The 22234-nt window shown below is 39.4% G+C and overlaps 1 protein-coding gene across 1 annotated transcript in view; it reads left to right on the top strand.

The window, feature by feature from the left end:
- IQUB (IQ motif and ubiquitin domain containing) overlaps positions 1-16063 on the top strand; it is an 87281-nt gene extending 71218 nt beyond the window's left edge. The window contains exons 10-13 of the mRNA XM_055421189.2: positions 879-1055; positions 5380-5628; positions 6884-7069; positions 12527-16063. Of these exons, the coding sequence (XP_055277164.2) occupies positions 879-1055; positions 5380-5628; positions 6884-7069; positions 12527-12709 (795 nt within the window). The 3' untranslated portion in view covers positions 12710-16063. The remainder of the gene's footprint in view (positions 1-878; positions 1056-5379; positions 5629-6883; positions 7070-12526) is intronic.
- The last annotated feature ends 6171 nt before the right edge of the window (positions 16064-22234 follow it).

The raw sequence follows: 22234 nt of genomic DNA, 5'->3' as shown, positions 1-22234 counted from the left end.
ATTTTATTTAAATGGAATGAGACAGTATTATTTTGTGCCTTTCTTCATTTGCTAAACCTTAATTTGTAAGATTTAAATTTGTTATTGTATATAGGTCTAGTTAAGCCATTCTGTATGTTATGTATGAACTTTTGTATGAACCAAAAGTGTTAATCACTCATAGTCACTCAGTAGCTGTGTCTGACTCTTTGTGACCCCATGGATTGTAGCCCACCAAGCTTCTCTGTTCCTGGAATTCTCCATGCAAGAAAACTGGAATGGGTAGCCATTCCCTTCTCCATGGGATCTTCTTGATCCAGGGGTTGAACCTGGGTCTCCTGTATTGTAGGTGGACTCTTTACCATCTGAGCCACCTCCTTTTTCACTTATTTATGTAATCAATTTATTTCTGGATATTTGGTTATTTCTGATTTTGAACTGGTTTGAGCAGTGACTCCGTGCACATTTCTTTAAAGCACTTTAGTAGAATTGCTGGGTTGTAGATTATGGATATCTTAAATTCTACTAGATAATGTCAATTTCTTTTCCAAATTAGTGGTATCCATCTATATTTATGGGATTTCCTGATGGTTCAATTGATAAAGAATCCACCTGCAATACAAGAGACCTGGGTTCAATCCCTGGGTTGGGAAGATCTGCTGGAGAAGGGAACAGCTACCCAATCCAGTATTCTGGCCTGGAGAATTCCATGGAGTATCCATGGGGTTGCAAAGAGTTGGACATGATTGAGTGACTTTCACTTTCACTTTCATCTCTACTTACATTAGCAATGGTTCATTATTTTTGAAATCTAGTTTTAGCTTGTTTGGTGATAACTTTAAATACTAACTTGATGTATTTAATATTCTATACAAAATATGTGTGTGTATTTTACACAGGAACATGAGTGTAGGCTGACTCAGGAAATCCTAGAATTGATTGACAGGGAGGTTGACCTTATGATGAGAGGAGTCAAACATCAGAATCTTGAAGGACTAAGAAAAAGGATCGCAACACTCTTTTTTCATTACATCAAAACACCTCTGTTTAATCCAGAAGTTGCAAGACACCTTAAGGTACTCTACCTTTTTTCCCCCCTGTATTCCTTTATTAGAATTCTATGCTATAGTAAAATAAAGTATATTCAAATTTTGCTTTAGTACTTTACTAGGGGTCCATGTGGAAGATCATCTTATTGATGAAATTTTCTTTAAATGGTATTTTTTATGTTCATAAATGAACCATATAACATTTTCTGTTTGTATTTCCAGCCTTGAATTCTCTCCTACTCTCTGGATCTAGTGTCCAGTTGAATACTGTACTATATTGAATACCTCACAATTTCTCACACCTTCAAGCTTTTGCACATTCTGTTGCTTCCACCTGGAATGTTGTCCCTGACTTTACCCAGCCAGCTCCTCTTTATTTTTTAGGACTCAGTTCACATGTACTCTTCTTCATTAGGCCTCAGAGAGAGTTAAACTCTTCATTTCTGATATTCTACATGCACCTTTGTGTTCCTTTATAATACTTACCACATAGTTGTATTATTATTGAACTGATTCACATAGATATCCTGCAAGAACTTCAGATGTAGTATGTATTTGAATTAAATTGCTTTTTCTAACTCCAATATGCTTAGCCATCTTTGGAGATTTTTCTTTCTAAAAATTTTGCTGTCTTACTTTGCAAGACTATTTAAAACACCTTTAGTAAAAATGTTGAGAGGTTTATTAAAGTTTGAAATATTAATAGTGTTGTTCCAATGATTATTTTTAGAGTAATAATCTCTAAGAATTTAAGAAGCTGACCAAACATCTATTTTGCTTAACATAAGCAAAAATCTCAGTACAAATTTTTATAAAAAGTAAAATTGTTTAATTTTTATATTCTTCCTTTTAATGAATTTTTGAAACTTAATTATATTGCAGGAGAACTTTTAAAATATAACAAATGTTCAAGAGAAAAGTTGACCATCAAATTATTTATCACTGTTCTATTTTTCCAAGCTACCTTTTAGTCTTCTATGGACTTACACAATTTTCATATGCTTGAGGTAGTATAATAGAATTCAATGTTCTATACATTCACATAACATTATACCATTTTATTCATTTTTTAAATTTACCTTTGGAAAAATCCAATGTTTTTGATAAGTTTTGACAAATGCAGTGTTGTGTAATCAACAGCCAACAGCACAATCAAGATAAAATAGTCTTTTCACCTCCCTGAAATTCCCTCATTCTACTACTTTGTAATCAGTCCTTCCCCTGGATGCCTAACCCTTGGCAAACACTGTTTAGCATTTTATTTCTGTAGTTATACCTAACCCTGTCCTATAAATGGAATCAGATGATATGTACAAACATACCATGTTTTATTGCACTTTGCTTTATTGAACTTTGCAGATGCTGTTTTTCTTTCTTTTTTTAAATAAATTGAAGATTGTGGCAACCTTTCATTGAGCAAATCTATTGGCACAATTTTTCCAACAGCTTTTGCTCACTTTGTGTCTTTGTGTCACATTTTGGTAATTCTTAGAATGTTTCAGACTTTCTCATGTTTATTATGTTTGTTACAGTGATTTGTGGTCATTGATCTTTGATGTTGCTACTATCATTGTTTGGGAACATCATAAACCTTGCCCATATAAGACAGCAAATTTAATTGACGTGTGTATTCTGACTGCTCTACCAACTGGTGGTGCTGCCTTCTCTCTTCCTCTCCTCAGACAACCCCTATTCCTTGAGACACAACATTATTGAAATTAGGCAAGTTAATACCCTTACAAAAGCCTCTAAGGGTTTAAGTGAAAAAAAGAGTTGCACACCTCTCCCTTTAAATCAAAAGCTGGAAATGATTAAACTTAATGAGAACAGGCCCAAAGCTAAGCCTCTTGCACCAGTTGGCCAACTTGTGAATGCAAAGGACAAGTTCTTGAAGGAAATTAAAAGTGCTACTCCAGTGCACACATGAGTGATAAGAAATTGAAACAGCCCTGTTGCTGGTATGGAGAGAGTTTGAGTGGTCTGAATAGAAGATCAGATCTGCATAACATTTCCATAAGCCAAAGCTTGGTCCAGAGCAAGGCCCTAATGCTCTTCATTTTCTTGAAGGCTGAGAGAGGTAAGAAAGCTGCAGAAAAAAAGTTTGAAGCTCACAGCGGTTGGTTCATGAGATTTAGGGAAAGAAGCTCTCCATAACATAAACGTACAAATGCAAGTGCTGATGTAGAAGCAACAAGTTATCCAGAAGATCTTGCCAAGATAATTAATGAAGATGGCTACACTACACAATAGATTTTTAGTGTAGATGAAATGGCCTTATACTGGAAGAAGATGATATCTAGGACTTTCATAGCTAGAGAGAAGTCAAATTCCTAGCTTCAAAGCCTTAAAGGACAGACTGACTCTCTTGTTAGGGGCTACTGCAGCTGGTGACTTTAAGTTTAAACCATATATGACTGATGCTAAAACAGACTCCAATACTTTGGCCACCTCATGCGAAGAGTTGACTCACTGGAAAAGACTCTGATGCTGGGAGGGATTGGGAGCGGGAGGGGAAGGGGATGACAGAGAATGAGATGGCTGGATGGCATCACCGACTCGATGGAGGTGAGTTTGAGTGAACTCCGGGAGTTGGTGATGGACAGGGAGGCCTGGCGTGCTGTGATTCATGGGTTGCAAAGAGTCAGACACGGCTGAGCGACTGAACTGAACTGAACTGAGTGACAAACCTCCAGCCAACATAATACTCAATAGTAGAAAGGAGAAAGCATTTCCTCTATGATCAGGAACAAGAAAAGGTTTCCCACTCTTGCCACTTTTATTCAACATAGTATTGGCAGTTTTCACCAAATCATTTTGTCAAATCATTGTGTAGAACATCTGAAACTAACATAATATTGTACATCACCTATATATTTCAATACTTAAAAAATATAATAAATATAAGACCTTCCACCAGAAAAAAGAAAGCTCAGATGATAGCATCTTTGAGTAAGAGTACTTTTAATTAATGTATCAGATGAGGTAATATCCAAAACAACTTGTACAACTCAATAGCAAAATGATTTTAATCCAATTTAAAAATGGGCAACGGACCTGAACAAACACTTTCCTAAAGAGGACATACAAATAGTTAACATTTATATGAAAAATTGTCACTCATTATCATTAATCATCAGAGAAATATAAATCAAAGCTACAACGAAATATCACCCCCTCAATGTTAAAATGTCTATTATTAAAATAACAGAAGATAACAAGTATTGGCAAGGATGTGAAAAAATGGGAGTCTTTGTGTACTGTTAGTGGAAATGTAAATTGGAAGGAAAGTTATGACCAACCTTGATAGTATATTAAAAAGCAGAGACATTACTTTGCCAACCAAGGTCCATCTAGTAAAGGCAATGGTTTTTCCCGTGGTCATGTATGGATGTGAGAGTTGGACTGTGAAGAAAGCTGATCGCCGAAGAATCGATGCTTTTGAACTGTGGTGTTGTAGAAGACTCTTGAGAGTCCCTTATACTGCAAGGAGATCCAACCAGTCTATTCTAAAGGAGATCAATCCTGGATGTTCATTGGAGGGACTGATGCTAAAGCTGAAACTGCAATACTTTGGCCACCTCATGCGACGAGTTGACTCACTGGAAAAGACTCTGATGCTGGGAAAGGTTGGGGGCGGGAGGAGAAGGGGGTGACGGAGAAAGAGATGGCTGGATGGCATCACCAACTCTGTGGACATGAGTTTGAGTATACTCCGGGAGTTGGTGATGGATAGGGAGGCCTGGCGTGCTGTAATTCATGGGGTCACGGAGAGTCGGACACGACTGAGCGACTGAACTGAACTGAACTGAACTGAACCACCATTATGGAGGTTCCTCAAAATTTAGAAATAGAACTACTATAATAATGCAGTTTCAAAGTTTGAACACTGATGAATGAGCCAACCCAAATTTAGTGTGAAGTTGGAATGAAATGAGAACACTTGTTTTAGTGGGCTTTTATTTATATATGAATTTATCTATTGCCTGTAAGAAAAATTAATACAGAATAGTACCAAAAATCTAAACTCTTCTTAAAAATAAGTGTCAAAGGACTTTTTTTTCCCCTTCTTTTTGAAAGGTTTTCTTATTATTGCAACTCAAAGCCTCTACCTACTCATTTATTTCAGCCAGTTAATTTTCTAGGTGATTTTACCACATGTATCTAAAAGTTGATAAACAATAGATTTTTAACATTTTGCCAGAGTGGAATGAATATGACTTGAAATTTAAATTTTGCATAGAGTAGAAATTTAGGGAAACATATAACTTTAACCAACTATTTATCTCATTCTAAGATAAGTTAGCCCTTAACATTTGGCCTGGCTATTTCTTTCTTCTTTTTTATTGTTTAGGTCCCTCAGGACCCATTGAAGTTCTATAAGAAAATTTACTTTTGCCACAGTTGCCAGCTCTATTTGCCTTCTGCAGAGTTTCCTGTATCATCCACCTCACACCGCATTTACCAGTGTCGTCAGTGTGTTAACCTTGACAATGAGAGTCGAAAACGAGAATCATATTTGAAGTACAAGTGTTTACTTCAACGGCTCTACTGTTCAGAAGCTGATTATGAAGATGATTCTGAAATTGCTTTCCTGATACAGGTATGATGAGTAAATGTTGCCGATCATGGATGAAACCTGTTTATTGATTTTACAGAAAAGATTTCTGCTTTTCCATCTGCTTTCCCTTTTAAAATAATGGTTCTTCTTCCTGTGTTTATTCTTTCTGAACCTTGCCCCTCAGGCAGTCCTAAGTTTATATACGCAGTCCTCTTGATGAAAAGTCATTTCAAGAGCTGTAGCTAATATGGTTTAAATTTTTAAGAAGTTTATTAGCAGTTATTTCATTTCCCCCCTTTCCCTCTTTTTTTTCCACTAAAACAATGAAGTTTTTAATAACATTAAATGAATTGCTTATTCTTTTTCACATCTTAATTTCCTAATTTCTAAAATGGGAATAAAATGATCTGCAAGTAACCCTGAGGATAAGCTGAAAGTTACTAATAAAGTACTTAATACCATATAAATGTAAGGTAAAATTAGCATGTTGGAAGAAATACACGCTGCTTTCTCTGGATGCAGTCGTGACTGTGAGACTGGTAACATAGTTTGAGTAGAGTGAGCAGAGATTGGGCTTCCCTGGTAGCTCAGCTGGTAAAGAATCCACCTGCATTGCAGGAGATCCTGGTTCGATTCTCTGGTTGGGAAGATCCCCTGGAGAAAGGATAGGCTACCCACTCTAGTATTCTTGGGCTTCTTTGGTGACTCAGCTGGTAAAGAATCCTCCTGCAATGCGGGAGGCCTGGGTTTGATCCCTGGATTGGGAAGATCCCCTGGAGGAGGGCATGGCAACCCACTCCGGTATTCTTGCCTGGAGAATCCCCATGGACAGAGGATCCTGGTAGGCTACAGTCCATGGGGTCACAAAGAGTCAGATACGACTGAGCGACTAAGCACAGCACAGACACATGGGCACTGAAAGGCTTCCCTGGTGGCTCAGTTGGTAAAGAATCTGCCTACAATGCAGAAGATCTCCTGCAATGCAGCAGACCCGGATTCCTGGATCAGGAAGATCCCCTGGAGAAGGAACTGTTGCCTCCAGGACTGTTGCCTGAAAATTTCCATGGACAGAGAAGCCTGGCAGGCAAGTCCATGGGGTCCCAAGAGTCAGACACAACTTAGTGACTAAACCACTACTACCACCATGTGCGCTGAAAACCTCATGAATAATGTTTCCCTTCAAAAAATACACTCAATTTGTTTTCTCAAGGAATACAATAATCTTAAAGAAATTTTGTTTAGAATAAAATTTTATGTTGAGAACATTTTTATTTTAAAAATATGTTTTGACGTGCAGCTACAAGATATTCAGTACCTGACAGAGAATATCTGGGCATCCCAGTCTGTGCTCAGTGCTTGGAAGGATCTCAATGATCTGGTTATGGTCAGATGGGATAAGTCTGTGGAATGGTCTCCCTGGAACTGCATTCTTCTTACCAAAGATGAAAGCGCTACTCACCTCAGGCTAAAGAGTATTGAAGAGGTAAGAAAGTCAATCTGTGACCTTAGTTTGATCACTGGGATTATTAGAAGTAACTTGACTGCCTTTTAGGGCTTCCCTGATAGCTTAGCTGGTAAAGAATCCACCCACAATGCTGGAGATCTGGGTTTGATCCCCTGGGTTGGGAAGATCCCCTGGAGAAGGGAAAGGTTACCCCCTCCAGTATTTTGGCCTGGAGAATTTCATAGACTGTATAGTCCAGGGGATCACAAAGAGTTGGACATGACTGAGCAACTTTCACTTGACTGCCTTTTACTACATTCCATGCATAATCTGAATAGTTCCATTGGATTAAGCAACAGAGAACCCATGGATAACAGTAACAAATACCTGGATGGTCTGTATGGCAGAGATTGAAATTTAAAGGTTAAGGCACATAAGAGATAAAGATAAGACATCTGGAAGTCTTACAAGTACTAACATGAAACCACTCCCTCCTAATAATAGCAAGTTCAAGCACATTAGTACCACAATAAATTTCACAAGAGCCAGGGATATTGTTTAGTTTTTTTGTGTCTATATCTCTAATATTTACAACAGTGTCACAGAGTAGATAATTAATATGTATTTGTTGAATGACAAGATGAATACTATAACCAGAATAGGTATTATGGAACCTAGAGTCTGTCCTTTGATTATTCTTCAAAGGTCTGCCTAAAAGCACACTAACTTCTCAAATAAATTCTGTTCATAATTTTGTGTCCTAAGTGGCAATCCTACCGATGGGGTGTAGTTCTGAGGCTTAATTTTTCATTTGCTTCCAACTAGCTAGGAGTGGGGAAAGTGCTATAAAAATTAAACACCATTTAATTTCAGTAACTTACAAGATGTAATCTGTAAAACATTTTGATGAACAGAATTGAGGGGTCCCTGATGAGTTCTCAGAAAACTCCATTTGCACTCAGTAAACCTATGATCCCAACAGCTGATACTGAATCTCTGCTTCCCACTGATTAAATTGCTGTACTTACTCGATGCAAGATGTCAGCTAAGGGAAAATAAAGAAGTGACTTCAAACATAATAGTCATTTTGAGTCATGCTCTTCCCTGTATGTGTTTTTATTGGGGAGGGGGAAGGTGTAAAGAGGAGGAAGTAATTGTTCGCTTTTTTGAATAATTTTCCAGTAGATGCCAGGATAAGAAAAATTTCACCCTAGGCACTGAAGGAAAGGGCAACAAACTGAAGCTGTGTTAAATATTATATTTAGTGAGCTAAGCTGCCCCATAAATATTTAATCACTGGAAGCCTAGCCAATACTAGCAGAATAATTTCATATAGGAACCATAGTGGAATTGAAGTTCATTCCCACAGGTGATATTCCACTACTTCTTCAATTAATGGGCAAACTCCCTTTGTGTATTTAATCACGTTACTGCAGTATCAAATTAAATGTTTTATTCACATGCGTTTCTAATTTCAGGATCTTATTGAATTTCTGTAAATAGAGCTCCATTTACACTAAGTAAGCCTAGTGTAAATAAAGAAATGACTTCAAACATAATTGTTATTTCAGACAAACTAAAATAAATTGCTGTTTCATGGTTTTGGGCTGGTGTAATCTTTTAAGTATTAATATTCATCCTAGTTAAAGAACAGTTTATGTCTTGTGGCAAAGTAAAGCATTTCCAGAATTTCCTTAATACACAGAACTATTTGCTATCAAAGGGCTTCCCAGGTGGCACTAGTGGTAAAGAACCTGCCTGCCAGTCCAGGAAATATACGAGAGGCAGGTTTAATCCCTGGGTTGGGAAAACCCTCTGCAGGAGAAAATGGCAACCCACTCCAGAATTCCTGCCTGGAGAATCCCATGGACAGAGCCTGGTGAGCTACAGTCTGTAGGGTTGCAAAGAGTTAGACACTACTGAAGCAACTTAACACACACTTGCTATCTCATTGAGAAAAAAAATACTTAATCTTGACATTTGTCATGACACAAATTGTAGGGAAAGCATGGAAAAAGGCTTCTGCTCTCTGAACTGTATATGAAGCAGATCAGTTTCTCACAGTGTGTACATTGGCCAAAGTAGGAAATATTTTTGGTGGATTTAAAGTCAGGAGACCTGACCCAGTATTTCCCCATCTGTCACTGAGGAACCACAGGACAAAGAAGGAACCTGCCTTCTTTGCTTTGTAAAAGCAAAGGAGATATCTGACCTTTCAGAAAACAAATTTTAGGAGGAGGTACAGGTAGTATTTGTGATTTGGTTGAAAAGAAGAGTCAGGTAAAATTAATAAAGAGAATAGATGGTGTTTGTTAATTCAACCAGAATTTGCTTTTGAATCTGAGGGTTACTGTGATAAGTGCTTGGGGAAAAACAGAGAAAACTAATGGACACAATTCTTGATCATTTAAGTTGCATTTGAGCTTAGCTGTAAATAACAAATTAAGCAATTTGCAAGCAAGTTAATTTAACAAATTAACCAAATATTTCTGTAACAGGAATCCAGAGTTTGCCTACGACAGGGTGGTTGTATGGTAGCTGTACAATGTTCTCAAAAATCCAGGGCCCTCTAACTTATTCCACAGCCATATTTAAACTTTGGCTTTAATCCTAATGATTGTGTACTCTTAGAGATAGATAGCTACTTTATCTCCTGCATTATACCCACCTCCTAGATACAGCAAAAGCCTAAAGGTACTTGAAAGGTGAGGCTTCCCACTCCCAAAGAGCTTCCCTGTAAGCTTTATCCAGTGACTTCTTTTTAAAAAATATACATATATACTATGTGTGTGTATATATATTTACATATATTTTTGCCATGTATATATATGTGTGTGCATAAGTATGTGTGTGTATATGCATATACACACACATATATATATATGCATACACACACACACACACACACATATATATATATGCATATACACACACATATACATCAAAGTGAAAGTTGCTCAGCCATGTCCGACTCTTTGCAACCCCATGGACTATACAGTCCATGGAATTCTCTAAGCCAGAATACTGGAGTGGGTAGCCTTTCCTTTCTCCAGGGGATCTTCCCAACCCAGGATTCGAACCTAGGTCTTCCACATTGCAGGCAGATTCTTTACCAGCTGAGTCACCAGGGAAGTCCAAGAATACTAGAATGGGTAGCCTATCCCTTTTCCAGTGGATCTTCCCCACCCAGGAATCCAACCTGGGTCTTCTGCATTGCAAGCAGATTCTTTACCAACTGAGCTCTCAAGGAATGCCAGAAACTTGACATATGATCAACCCTAGCTATAATAAAGGCTAAGAAAGCTGAGCATGTTACAGAATACAAATTCGGGCCCCTGTGTAAAATGAGGCCTCTAAATATGAATGGAAAAGAGAATGAATATTGGGTTGGCAACTTGCAGTGTGCCCCTTTTATTAGAAAACAGATGTTTTCTTTGTCTATAATGTGGCAAAGCTACCTAACAGAGAAAGTTCAAAGTGCTGTTACAGCTGTGGAAAGACAGGAAATATAAATATTAGTTAATAACAAAGAAAAATGGAAAGGCACAAACATTTGTTAAAGGCAGGAAGATTATTTTCTGTTTAGAAGACAGGAGAGAAATAGTGCAGAAACTCATATCTGTGGTAGTAAAAAGGGTGACAAAAGGGTGACATGGATCACAGCACCACTGTTTATTTAATTTTTATTGTATTATTGGAGAATAATTGCTTTACAATGTTCTATTAGTTTCTGCTGTACATTGTGGTCTTTATTTTGAACTCTGGAGATAGAGGGGGAAGAACTAATTTTAGAAAAAAAATTCAAGTTGGTAATTGTATCATTATTGAAATAGATTTAAAGAGAACCAATATGTGAATCGTGAACTTCCATATGTTCAAGCAGGTTTTAGAAAAGGCAGAGGAACCAGAGATCAAATTGCCAACATCCGCTGGATCATGGAGAAAGCAAGAGAGTTCCAGAAAAACATCTATTTCTGCTTCATTGACTATGCCAAAGCCTTTGACTGTGTGGATCACAATAAACTGTGGAAAATTCTGAAAGAGATGGGAATCCCAGACCACCTGACCTGCCTTTTGAGAAACCTGTATGCAGGTCAGGAAACAACAGTTAGAACTGGACATGGAACAACAGACTGGTTCCAAATAGGAAAAGGAGTACGTCAAGGTTGTATATTGTCACCCTGCTTATTTAACTTATATGCAGAGTACATCATGAGGAACGCTGGGCTGGAAGAAGCACAAGCTGGAATTAAGATTCCCTGGAGAAATATCAATAACCTCAGATATGCAGATGACACCACCCTTATGGCCGAAAGTGAAGAGGAACTCAAAGGCCTCTTGATGAAAGTGAAAGAGGAGAGTGAAAAGGTTGGCTTGAAGCTCAACATTCAGAAAACTAAGATCATGGCATCTGGTCCCATCACTTCATGGGAAATAGATGGAGAAACAGTGGAAACAGTGTCAGACTTTATTTTTTTGGGCTCCAAAATCACTGCAGATGCTGATTGCAGCCAGGAAATTAAAAGACGCTTACTCCTTGGAAGGAAACTTATGACCAGCCTAGATAGCATATTAAAAAGCAGAGACATTACTTTGCCAACCAAGGTCCGTCTAGTCAAGGCTATGGTTTTTCCCGTGGTCATGTACGGATGTGAGAGTTGGACTGTGAAGAAAGCTGATCGCCGAAGAATTGATGCTTTTGAACTGTGGTGCTGGAGAAGACTCTTGAGAGTCCCTTGGACTTCAAGGAGATCCAACCAGTCCATTCTAAAGGAGATCAATCCTGGGTGTTCATTGGAGGGACTGATGCTAAAGCTAAAACTCCAATACTTTGGCCACCTCATGCGACGAGTTGACTCACTGGAAAAGACTCTGATGCTAGGAGGGATTGGCGGTAGGAGGAGACGGGGACGACAGAGAATGAGATGGCTGGATGGCATCACCGACTCGATGGATATGAATTTGAGTGAACTCCGGGAGTTGGTGATGGACAGGGAGGCCTGGCGTGCTGTGGTTCATGGGGTCGCAAAGAGTCGGACACGACTGAGCGACTGAACTGAACTGAACTGAAGGGGACAAGAGCATTCAGACAAAAATATTGATTGACTGTTTACCTAAGGTGCAGAGACACATGTATGAAAAAGACCCAGTTTGAATCTTTAAGGAGTCTTCTTTATTATCATGGAAGAGACTTGCAAGTAGATAGTGAAGTCCAAGGCAGAATGAATTAAATATTACATTTAAAAATATATGAAAGTGCTTGCAGGTATGGAAGAAGGAGGGATTAGTTTGGACTCAGGTCAGAGAGAAAATCTAGAAAGACTTCCAGGTTTAAATATCAAAAGCTGAGCCCTGTAAAATGATGGACAAAGTGAGGGAAAGAAAAGTTTCCTGAGCTGGAAGAACTGGCAAGCAAAGCATTGAGGCATAAAAGTGTTTTTGTTTGGCAAGATTTATCTATGACATTTAATACAATGTGACTTTTTTTCTTTTCAGGGATATGAACCCTTGTTTATTCACAAGATCAAACACAAACACTTCCTGGCTAAGAACTATTTTTCTCAAATTCCACTACTGTCTTCATTTTTACTTGATGATGGTGAAGTAGAGGAAATCAGAAAGAAGCATCAGTCAGAACCAACAAGTAAGACTTTAGAAGTCCACACGCCTGGTCCTTAGAAGATCCACGACTCTTTATTTGATGATCAGAATTTTTGTCCACTGCTAATAGAGTAATACAGAGGTCACACAATACAGAAGTAGAATTTTATCCTTTTATTGATTTTAATTGTTATACTGTCATAAGTTTTATGGAGAAAACATCCCCATTGCTTTATTGTTAGTGTGAAATTTAAATATAATTTTGTTACTGAATTCCCTTGTGGCTCAGCTGGTAAAGAATCTGTCTGCCATGCGGGAGACTTGGGTTCAATCCCTGGGTTGGGAAGATCCCCTGGAGAAGGGAAAGGCTACCCACTCCAGTATTCTGGCCTGGAGAATTCCATGGAATGTATAGTCCATGGAGTCACCAAGAGTCTTTCATTTCATTCATTCATTGTTACTGAAATTGATATTTTAAAGAGAACATTTTAATTTTACTTTTTCTACATTATTTAAAATTTCATGAACATCATATTAGAGGTAAAATCAATATACAAACAATCAGAGAAGGGCACGTAGAGGACTGTGAGCATTCCTCTGTTGCTCTGGAGTAAGGCAGCTGACTACATAGCACTTGCTCACAGTGACGGGAGACTGGTGGAGTACAACTGAGGTGGGGGAGCAACCAGAGCTGTTGGATCATTCATGAAAAAGGGCAGCACATCAATTTAGGGCCTGGAAAATAACCACAAAGAGTGAAAAAGATAGGCTCAACAGCAGAGAGACTCCTTAATAAAGTCAGGGCTTCTGGTAAATTCTTTTCCATCTCGCTGAAACTACGGCTCTCTTTTGATACAAATGTCCAAATAGCCACAGCAGAAGGGGCGGGAAATGGTGTCAGGCTGGAGGGCAGTCAGCAGGGAAGAAGTTCAGTTGTGGCCTGCTATTACAGAACCCTGGCCTCAGGATCCTTGAAAGCAACTAGCTAAGAAGTTAGTTCCCCTGCCTCTGAAGTAAAGTATCTGCCTTCCTCTAGTTTATTACCTGATGAGCATGCCTCCGCTAGCCCACTAACAAATGAAAAACCACAAAAGGGGTTTCCTTCCTTCTCCTTTATGAGGATTGTATTGTATGGATAAAGGCCTAAACAACAGAACAGAACAAAGTGTTATTATCCCAGTATCACAAAAACAAGCTGATAAAGAAAGGATAGTCACCATATATGCAAAGATTCAAAAATCAAAAAGAGATCCTTTTGAGGAGTGAAAATACATATTTATTTAACAAATCACAACTATGTTAAGGACATTTAATAGCCTTTTTCATCCTTTGGGAAAAATACTAGGAAAAATCACTATTACTTAAATAATTACAATAAATAAATAGATACAATAAAATAGTTGCTGAATCACAGAAACACACTGATGGCAATGAAGAACAGATCTGGTACTTGAAAGCTGAAACTAACACGGAGATTGGGTGATTTAGCATAAGATACGGAGAAGGCACTGGCAAGCCACTCCAGTACTCTTGCCTAGAAAATCTCATGGACGGAGGAGCCTGGTAGGCTGCAGTCCATGGGGTCACTACGAGTCGGACATGACTGAGCGACTTCACTTTCACTTTTCACTTTCACACATTGGAGAAGGAAATGGCAACCCACTCCAGTGTTCTTGCCTGGAGAATCCCAGGGACGGGGGAGCCTGGTAGACTGCCATCTATGGGGTCACACAGAGTCGGACACGACTGAAGTGACTTAGCAGCAGCAGCAGCATAAGATAGTCCCCTGGAATTCAGAGGAAAATTCTGAGATATGAGGTAGATGAGCAAAACAATAAGTTTACCAGATTTTTTTTGGTCCACCATAGAAATAGTATAAGCTTTAAATGGAGTATAGAAAGAGAAACAACAAAGATTTACAACTGATTTTCATAACTAAAAGGACATATATCCTTAGCTGTATAAAGTGTCTACCAAGAACTGGGAAAATTAATATAGAGACACACATAGACACAACTTCATGACATTTCTGGATTTCAAAAATTTTGGACAAATTCTATAAACATTCAAGTTGGAGAGGAAAAACCACACACATACACATACACACAAAGTCAGTAACAATAGCATTAGATTTATCTTCCCCAAAGCTAAATACCAGAAGGTAAAGGAGGAATATATTTATTGAATAATATTGGATTTTGTGTAAAAAAATGATCTGAGAGTTTTACTTTCAGGCAATTTTTTTTGGGGGGGGGGCGGTGAAAACAACAGAAAGACATTGTTAGGCAGGAGGCATGTCATCAATCTGTGTGGACTCATTCTGTACTCCAGCTGACCTTGACACTGGAATGACCTGGGCATGATAGTCTGTATGAGAAATGGCGGTGAGCACTAAAATTTCAAGATTCTTTCTAAAGGATCATCACTTGAATGGTTATGGAACAATGTAATGAACACAAATAATTTTTCAAAAAAAGTCTCTACTGCGAAAAACAAAAATCTGAATCAAAAACAACAAAAATACCCTGAGTGTTCTAACTAAATTCTGTTGTAGGAAGATCCAGGGGGATAAAGTATTCCAGATCTTTTCAAGGGGAGATGAGCAAATGGATAAGTAGGTAGGAAAGAAGATACTCAAATATGTAGTTAAAAAATTTAAAGGCAGCTCCTAGCAGAATGAAAATGGAATGATAAACCCCACATTTCTAGAGAGACAAGGGAACAGCAGCAAACAGGAGAACTCTTGTGAAATAAAGAGGTTTTGTGTGTATGTTTGTCTTTTAGGTTAAGAGGAAGGAGGTATATATGAGAGAAAAACAAGATTAAAAATATCACAGAGCATAAATTTGAATGGCTTAAAATTCTAGTAAAGGACAGTTATTCTCATGTGGTATAAAAGGAGTGAATTACAAGCTGTGTGCCAGAAATGTATCCCCAATAAAATGACATTTAAGGATATTTAGCAACACTATGTCAGTCATATGCAAATAGACACCTCCTATAACTCCAAAATAATTGGTGGCAATTTTCATATCAAGGATGAAATTGAGAAGAAAAATAACAGAGCAAAAGAAGTTACTTTATTTTGGTAAATTGTTTTTCACAATATAAATTTATAATAATCCTACATTAGGTATGAAAGTAGGTTTAAAACAAAAAGTCAATTGGGAAACAGTTCTCCACAGATTTTTAATGTTTCTGCATGTCTTTTGAGTAGAGGTACTTAGTTCTTTCTTTCCAAGGATATTTGTATAACAAGCAGTCTTAGAAGACAGAGATAGTGTTTACCATTCCCTAAAAAGACTCAGCATCTCTTCGCCCGCATTCTCAGCCTGTAAAGCAGCTCACTGTGCATGTGTCACCTGAGAGAATTAGGGCAAAATGCTGATATTCTGGCTGCTGTTGTCTCTGTGAACAATAAATTGTGCTTTGTCTCTGACCCAGGAGTTTCATGTCTTTTCCTATCGTTTATGAACTTGCGGCACCCAACTTGTTAGCTTGCAGTTAGGGTAACATTTCAACAGTTCTTGACTCAGAAAACCTTCAAAATGAAAAAAGAGAGAAATGAGTCAAGAAGTCGAAAATACTGTTTCTCTTTGTCTTTCCAGGAACACTGGGTGGTTGATGGCAATTCTCCAGCCAATTGAAGTGAGGCAGGATTATGTAACAATGCTTTTGCTCTATGTAATTTAGGTAGATTATCTTGTGTCACTTTTGAGCAATGAAGGAATGAAAGATTCTGATTTGACGAGATATTCTTCTAATATATATAAAAAGAATGAATACTTCTCACCTCATGAGACCAGAGTATTCCTGATATCAAAATTGGACAAGGATAGTACAAGAAAGAAAATGATAGGCCAATTTCACTCTGAATATAGATGCAAAAATCCTAAACAAAACATTAACCAAATCAAAAAAATGTATTAAAAGATAATAGTATTTGGTTTCCCTGGATAGTCTTCATGTGCCTCTTCAGCTCTTCCCTCCTTCCTTCCCTTCTCAGCTTTGTGCCCTCGGAGGCTGATCTTTATGCACTGCCTCAATGAGTGCATAATATCACTTAGTAGGATTTGATCAATAGGAAGCATCAGAAGGAAGTTTGAGGTTTGAGAGAAAGAGGTTGGGATATTTATTCTCCTGGCTTTTGGTCAGTTGTTGGCAAGTGACTTCTTTTATCGGCCCAAGATGCCAGCTCTAGTTAGATGGCCAACCCTCCTATTCTACAACTCTCTTGAGTTCTGGGGATTGTTCCTTCTTTTTACTTCTTCAGCTTACGGGTCATAATGATGTTCTTTTGTAGCTAGGTTAAGGTGCTTCTCATTTTTAATTTCCTTAAACCATGTCATCTTTGTAAATAGTCCTTTTACTAAGTACTTCTCAAATTAGCCACTTTGAGTCTGCCAACAGGTTCCTTCTGGACCCTGAACAAAACAGTACCAGTTGTAGTCTCAGCAAATGGATTTTAAATTGTAATCCTAGGCTTGGGCTGCTCACAGTTTTGAGGAGCATGAAGGTACCCTCCATACGGGAAATGGTACACTAGTAATATGTATATAGAATATATGTGGAGTATATAGAATATGTGGAGTATACAGAATATATAGAATATGCAGACTATAAAGCTGAGCACCAAAGAATTGATGCTTTTGAACTGTGGTGTTGGAGAAGATTCTTGAGAGTCCCTTGGACTGCAAGGAGATCCAACCGGTCAATCCTAAAGAAAATCAGTCCTGAATATTCATTGGAAGGACTGAGGCTGAAGCTGAAACTCCATTACTTTGATCACTTGATGTGAAGAACTAACTGATTTGAAAAGACCCTGATGCTGGAAAAGATTGAAGGTGGGAGGAGAAGGGGATAACAGAGGATGAGATGGTTGGATGGCATCACCGACTCAATGGACATGAGTTTGAGTAAACTCCAGGAGTTGGTGATGGACAGGGAGGCCTGGCATGCTGCAGTCCATGGGGTCACAAAGAGGTGGACACAGCTGAGTGACTGAACTGAACTGAATATGCGGAGTGCAATAACATCATGATTCCTCAGTGTATCACCAGTGGAAGCATGAAATGGGGTGAAGATGGAAGATAAGCTTAGGGAGGTCAAATGGCTGAGGCAATTAGTTTGATGACAAAGATTATGTCATAAGATGGTCTTTCTTATACTAGAGAGAATCCATAAAGAAAAGGATATATTGAAAATCTTGAATGTCCAACACAGACCCAGACAGAAATTTGGAAAGCCCTTAAGAAAACTCTAAAGAAATTATCTCCTGTATATAGAAGGAAGAGATGGCTAAGGATTAAGTCTGGAACCTGATTGTAAGGTGTGTAGAGTTGTCACTTAGATGTGCACCTTGGTTAGATTTCCTACTAAGGTAAGAATACTAGTGAGGAAGAAAAAGGTATGGTCTGGTATGAGTTAACCTGTATCGTACACCAAAAGAGTTGCAGGATTGTGTCAATTCTTACTTAGAGCCAGGGGAGTCCATACAAGAATTTTTGTATGGGTATGAGACTAAAAAGGGTAAAACACAAGATTGTATCAAGACAAATTGAAGTTCTTGCTTAGAATTCAGTATTTAATGTGTTGGCTTAAAGCCCTGAGAATTGCTGGATATGTTCAGTTCAGTTCAGTCGCTCAGTCGTGTCTGACTCTTTGCGACCCCATGAATCACAGCACGCCAGGCCTCCCTGTCCATCACTAACTCCCAGAGTTCACTCAAACTCATGTCTAAGTCATGCTTAGACACTTCTTAAAGGTGTCTACACTGCACAAAAAGAGGATCTTCACCAAGGCTTTAAGAAATACAAGCATAAGTGGATTACTAGCATCCTTGAAAAATTTGTGGTGGCTGTTCCATGAAAACTGGAGATGACAGTGATGGCTGCAGTGATATCTGACAGCCTGATTTAAAGGGAATAATGCAATCCCCAGTGCTAGAAGCCAGGTTGAAACTTAACCATCAGGAAAATAGTGGGCAGAGTTATAATAAGAACCCTAGGGGCAGAGTCCCTGCAGGGATTTATAACAATGCTTAATTGGTAATCAGATCTACAGGCGTGAAATGGACAGCTGTATTATTGAATAGTTTCTTAGGGAGTCTGTAACAAATTACCATAAATTAGGTGGTTTAAAGCAACAGGGATTTCTTCTTTCATAGTTCTGGAAGCCAGAGGCCTGAAATCAAGGTGTAAACTGAGCCTCTTTCTCTATGTCCTATGGGAGAATTCGTCATTGTCTCTTCTGGCTTCTGCTGGCGCCAGGCATTCTTTGGCTCTTTTGACCACATCACTCCAATTTATACCTCTGTTGTCACCTTGCCGTCTCCTCTTTGTGTGTCTGTGACTTCTTTTCTGTCTCTCATCAGGACACCTGTCATTGGATTAAGATCCTACCTGGCTAATCTGGGATGAGCTCATCTCAAGATCCTTCACATCAGCACATGATCATATCTGGAAATATTCTTTGCTCAAATAAAGTCACATTTACTTGGTTTTAGGAACCACCATTCAATCCATTATAGCAGCCTACTATGGTTCCATTTGACATATACGAGCAGAAAAATTCTAGTTCTGAAGGGCAGAAAAAAATTTATTTAAGGTACAGTAGTGAGGCATCCGGAGAAGGCAATGGCAAGCCACTCCAGTACTCTTGCCTAGAAAATCCCATGGATGGAGGAGCCTGGTAGGCTGCAGTCCGTGGGGTCGCTAAGGGTCGGACACGACTGAGCGACTTCACTTTCACTTTTCACTTTCCACTTTCACACATTGGAGAAGGAAATGGCAACTCACTCCAGTGTTCTTGCCTGGAGAATCCCAAGGACGGGGGAGTCTGGTGGGCTTCCGTCTATGGGGTCACACAGAGTCGGACACGACTGAAGTGACTTAGCAGCAGCAGCAGTGAGGCATCAGGAGAAGGCAATGGCAAGCCACTCCAGTACTCTTGCCTTGAAAATCCCATGGGTGGAGGAGCCTGGTAGGCTGCAGTCCATGGGGTCACCATGAGTCAGACACGCTTGAGCGACTTCACTTTCACTTTCATGCATTGGAGAAGGAAATGGCAACCCACTCCAGTGTTCTTGCCTGGAGAATCCCAGAGATGGGGGAGCCTTGTGGGCTGCCGTCTATGGGGTCACACAGAGTTGAGCACGACTAAAGTGACTTAGCAGCAGCAGTGAGGCATCATGGATTCTTACAGAGTTCTATTTCACAGTTAAAGAGGCATATTAAAATTTTTAAGAGTTTAGCAAAAAAAAGAACGAAAGAAAATAATGTAGTGGATGCTCTTGGCTTGAGAAATGCATATCCTGTTGGGGAATATAGTCTGTAGATATCCATTATATTCAGGTGATTGAGGGTGTTGTTGAATTCAATTATGTCCTTACTGAATTGCTGCCTGCTGGATCTATTTATAATAGAGGGGTATTGAAGTCTCCAACTGTGAAAGTGGATTCATCTATTTCTTGCAGTTCTATCAGTTTTTGACTCATGCAATTTGAGGCTCTGTTGTTAGGTGCAAACATGTTAAGGATTGTTATGTCCTCTTGGATAATTGACCCCTTTATCATTATGTAATGTCACTCGTTATGGGGCTTCCCAGGTGGTGCAGTGGTAAAGAATCTGCCTGCAAGGCTGGAGACGCAGGCAGACAAGGGTTCCATCCTTGGGTCAGGAAGATCCCTTGAAGTAGGAAATGGCAACCCACTCCAGTATTCTTGCCTGAATCCCATGGGCAGAAGAGCCTGGAAGGCTGCAGTCCATACGGTTGCAAAGCGTCAGACACAACTGAGCATACATGTATGCACGCACACACACACACAATGCTGCTCTTTATCCCTGAGCTTTCCTTGTTCTGATGTCTGCTTGATCCGAAATTAGTGTAGCTACTCATGCTCTCTTTTGATTAGTATTAGCATAGAGTATCTCTAATCCCATGGATGGAGGAGCCTGGTAGGCTGCAGTCCGTGGGGTCGCTAAGGGTCGGACATGACTGAGCAACTTCACTTTCACTTTTCACTTTCACACATTGGAGAAGGAAATGGCAACCCACTCCAGTGTTCTTGCCTGGAGAATCCCAGGGACAGGGGAGCCTGGTGGGCTTCCATCTATGGGGTCACACAGAGTCGGACACGACTGAAGTGACTTAGCAGCAGCAGCAGCAGAGTATCTCTTTCCACTCATTTACTTTTCATCTGTATTAAAATTGTCTTTGTATTTAAAGAGTTTTATGGAGGTGAGTTTTATGAATCCGCCTGCAATGTGGGAGACTTGCGATCCCTGTGTTGGAAGATCCCCTGGAGAAGCGAATGGCTACCAACTCCAGTACTCTGGACTGGAGAATACCATGGACAGAGGAGGCTGGCAGAGGAGCCAGTCCATGGGGTTGCAAAGAGTCGGACATAACTGAGTGGCTTTCACTTTCACTTTATGGAGGCAACATATAGGTGGGTATTATTTGATGATACACCTTGACAATCTCTGTTTTTTAACTGGTGCATTTAAACCAGTGACTTTCAGAGTGGTGATTAATATAGCTGGAGTAATTTTAATATCTTTCATGTTTGCTACTACCTTCTTTCTGTTACACAAGTTCTTTGTTTTCACTCTGTTTTCTGTTCTTTTTCTGCTGTTTTTGGTTTTAACTTAGTATTTTATATGAATCTATTGTCTCTCCTTTCTTAGTTATATTTAATATTCTTATGGTCTCATCAGATACACTTATTTTTTAAATTTTCTCAGAGTTCCCATATTATTTAGTGGTTGACTTCTCTGGTGGTTCAGGTGGCAAAGATTCTGCCTTCAATGCGGGAAACCCATGTTTGATCCCTGGGTTGGGAAGATCTTCTGGAGAAGGCAATGGCTACCCACTCCAGTACTCCTGCCTGGAAAATTTCATGGACAAGAGGAGCCTGACAGGCTACACTCCATGGGATTGCAAAGAGTCAGACATGACTGAGCAACTAACCTTTTCACACTTCAGTGATTACCCTGCTGCTGCTGCTGCTAAGTCGCTTCAGTCGTGTCCGACTCTGTGCGACCCCATAGACGGCAGCCCACCAGGCTCCCCCGGTCCCTGGGATTCTCCAGGCAAGAACACTGGAGTGGGTTGCCTTTTCCTTCTCCAATGCAAGAAAGTGAAAAGTGAAAGTGAAGTCGCTCAGTTGTGTTCAACTCGTAGCGACCCCATGGACTGCAGCCTACCAGGCTTCTCCACCCATAGGATTTTCCAGGCAAGAGTACTGGAGTGGGGTGCCATTGCCTTCTCCGAGTAATTACCCTAGAGTTTGCAATATACCTTTACAACTAATTTGAGGCCACTTTCAAATACCACTGTACCACTTCATAGGTAGTCTTAGTGACTTATAACAACAAAATAATCCTAATTGCTCCCTTCTATCCCTTATATTCCGGCTGTCATTTGTTTCCCTTATATAAGTATACCTAAGCATATACGGAGAAGTTAATGGCAACCCACTCCAGTACTCTTGCCTGGAAAATCTCACGGATGGAGGAGCCTGGTAGGCTACAGTCCGTGGGGTCGCAAAGAGTCGGACACGACTGAGCGACTTCACTTTCACTTTTCACTTTCAGCATTGGA

Source organism: Moschus berezovskii, chromosome 3, assembly GCF_049115385.1.
Source record: "Moschus berezovskii isolate FMDL1 chromosome 3, NW_MosBer_1.0, whole genome shotgun sequence".
Classification (NCBI taxonomy): Eukaryota; Metazoa; Chordata; class Mammalia; order Artiodactyla; family Moschidae; genus Moschus; species Moschus berezovskii.
The sequence above is the reverse complement of the archived record's forward strand: the minus strand, read 5'-3'. Positions and strand labels throughout refer to the sequence as shown.